General features: G+C 32.0%; 1 protein-coding gene across 1 annotated transcript; it reads right to left on the bottom strand.

Moving 5' to 3' along the window:
- Window positions 1-28: 28 nt before the first annotated feature.
- On the bottom strand, window positions 29-2,473 carry LOC117123428 (protein arginine N-methyltransferase 9-like; the record flags this gene model as incomplete). The annotated part of the gene is made up of 4 exons (XM_033269334.1): window positions 2,463-2,473; window positions 2,103-2,211; window positions 1,226-1,308; window positions 29-174 (listed from the first exon to the last, which is right to left on the bottom strand). Coding segments are annotated over exons 1-4 (349 nt in total), but the record flags the coding sequence as incomplete, so codon positions are not given.
- Between the last annotated feature and the right edge of the window lie 349 nt (window positions 2,474-2,822).

The raw sequence follows: 2,822 nt of genomic DNA, 5'->3' as shown, positions 1-2,822 counted from the left end.
ATGACACTTGAGAGGGCGGTGTACCCACCAGGAAGAGAGCAGATTTCTTCTGATGTGTATGGTTCCGAGAAAAAAGTTCGCACATCCGTTATACCACTATCGCTCATTAGGTTGACTGATGGACTGACAATAGTGAAGTCTAGAAGTACGCCACCAATGGACTTGGAAATTACGCTGTGTAGAGAAGGGAGAAATTATGTTTCATGATTTTTAAAGATAATAATGGTTCAATCACAATTTATTCAACTCCCTTAAATTATAATAAATTGTGTAGGGGAATTTACTGGAGGTAAGGATTCGATGTCAAATTACGAAACGTGTAAGCTTGACACCGTGACCTCTGATGAATAGTGTCCAAAATTTACTACAAACACATAAAATATAATAATGAGCCACTGTCATTTTCATATAATTTTTGGTACAATTCTAAGCCACTCAGGATCTCTTTGCTTTTCTTCCATTTCCTGTCTATTTCTGTACACTTTAATAAACAATAACATAATTGTAAAATCATTTACTTATTGTTTTGTGTTTAAATATTACTAATATTACTATAAACTTTATTGATTACATTATTTCATTTAATATATTTCTCAAATAAATACCTAAACAATTTTAATTAATTAAATATAAACTCAAAAAGTAAACTCCGGACCTCTTTGCTTTTCTTCCATTTCCTGTCTATTTTTGTACACTTTAATAAACAATAACTTAATTGTAAAATCATTTACTTATTGTTTTGTGTTTAAATATTACTAATATTACTATAAACTTTATTGATTACATTATTTCATATAATATATTTCTCAAATAAATACCTAAACAATTTTAATTAATTAAATATAAACTCAAAAAGTAAACTTACATAGGTTAGATCAATTAAAAATGTACATATTCAAATTATATATAATATACATTAACTAAGTATATAACAATATTTCAAACATGGAAATAATATTTACTACAATAAGATTAATATTAGCACTATCTTTATAATAAATTTTATACAGCCGGTGTTATGTACTGACCTAGGCTACTATGGCTAATGACAGGTACGCTTTCACCATTAAATGCTTTTTCTATGAATGGAATGACCTGTACGGAACACGAGCTCCTGTAGATCAAACCCAGTACCGTTTCGATTTAAATCGTATGGGAAATCTACTCATGATATCTCAACCACTCAGGAACTAATATAATAATAATAATCATAAGGGTACATTACCTATGATGCTTCCTTATATGTTCACACTCAATTAACATCGCAAACACTGTGGCTCCGCTAGGAATTACTCTTCCACCTCCTTCCTACATGGAAATGAAGAAAGCAAGTCACGACTTGGTTAATAGTCTAAAATAGGTTCATCTGGGTTCTGGATGTATAAACATGAAAAATTCTTGCAAGCAAACCAATAATATATGTACTGTTTGTAATGTTTTGATCTGTTATCAACGGAGCTTTGATGACAATGACTTGTTTGCTAGTTTTTGAAGTTTCCCGAAGTAGTTTCATATTTACAACCATTTATCAGTCCTGAAACTATTGTCTGATGAAGTTCTGAAATGTTACAAACACAGTACGCATATTATTGGTTTACTTACAAGAATTTTAGAGTACTGATAAATATTATGAGTAAATTAGTATGTGGAGGTGTAAATATAAATATTGTTTTCGATATTGCTGCAAGACCAGCTTAGATCAGTTGGCTAAACTGGTGGTAGCCAATGTGTGCAATGAACAATGGAAGTCCTTTGGTCCCCGGTTCAATTCCATATGGATGCTCACCTTGTGTTTCAGCTGGAGGGCTGAAATACAAGTTAAAACAACAGTGTACCATCTTTCGAATGGGATGTTAGCTGTTGGTCTTCTATGCAATATGTCTTATGTGCTTGTTATAAAAAAATAAAATAAAAAAAAGAATGAAAAAAAAATTGGGAAGAACATTTTTTTTTAAATTAAAACAAAAATTATTAAAAAAATAATGATAAAATTATAAATTTTAACAATTTTTTTAAAATAACAAAAATGTATTAATAAAATAATAATAATAAAATAATAGTAAAATTGTATAAATAAATTCCAAAATCAAATCAAATGTTACCTTTTCATCTGGAGGAAGGAGCAGGTGTTTCCATGCATGGTGTATTATGTCCAGAATGCCTTCCCCTAGTAAACCACTGTCTAATGTTTCAGTTACAACAAGAGAAACTCTGAAATGAAATCATGAAACCAAGGAACATTAATTGTTGACATTATGAGACAGTTAAATGTTGGATCCAATGTGTAGAAAAAAAAACAAAAAAAGAAACATATAAGCAATAAAATGTAATTCTGGTTTTGGTGGTAAAGCCACTGTTGTATCTATCTATTTTTCTTTATTCAATTTCAAATGCCTTACATAAAATTTCAGTCACATAAAATATTTAAATATATTTGAGGCAGATGGGGAGCTGGCACAGACACAGATTCCATCAACCGCTAGCCCCCCCTACAGTAGCAGTCTTGAAATCAATCAATCAATGGATTTATAAGGCGCAGAATACAGCAGTCTCTATGCACCAATAAAAAAGACCAATGAAAGTGGAGCAAGTAAGCAAAGTGGGTCTGAGACCAGGTGCCATTAGGGAAAAGTCAGTGTGCCGTTCTTCCGCACTTTGAGGCAGAAACATAATGGGGTGGGGGCACTGATGGGGGATTCGATGATTAAGTGAGGGGTCTGCAAGTTGCAAAATAAGGTGATATGAGTGATATTTATCAATGTTGGGGGGGGGCAGGGCAATTGTATTAGGGGGTGTGCATCACCAGCTCACTCCACTAAATA

This window comes from Anneissia japonica, unplaced genomic scaffold (assembly GCF_011630105.1).
Source record: "Anneissia japonica isolate Jap-2015-1 unplaced genomic scaffold, ASM1163010v1 scaffold69242_len9910_cov103, whole genome shotgun sequence".
In the NCBI taxonomy this organism is placed as follows: domain Eukaryota; kingdom Metazoa; phylum Echinodermata; class Crinoidea; order Comatulida; family Comatulidae; genus Anneissia; species Anneissia japonica.
Note: the sequence above shows the minus strand (reverse complement) of the source record. Positions and strands in the feature narration are given on the sequence as shown.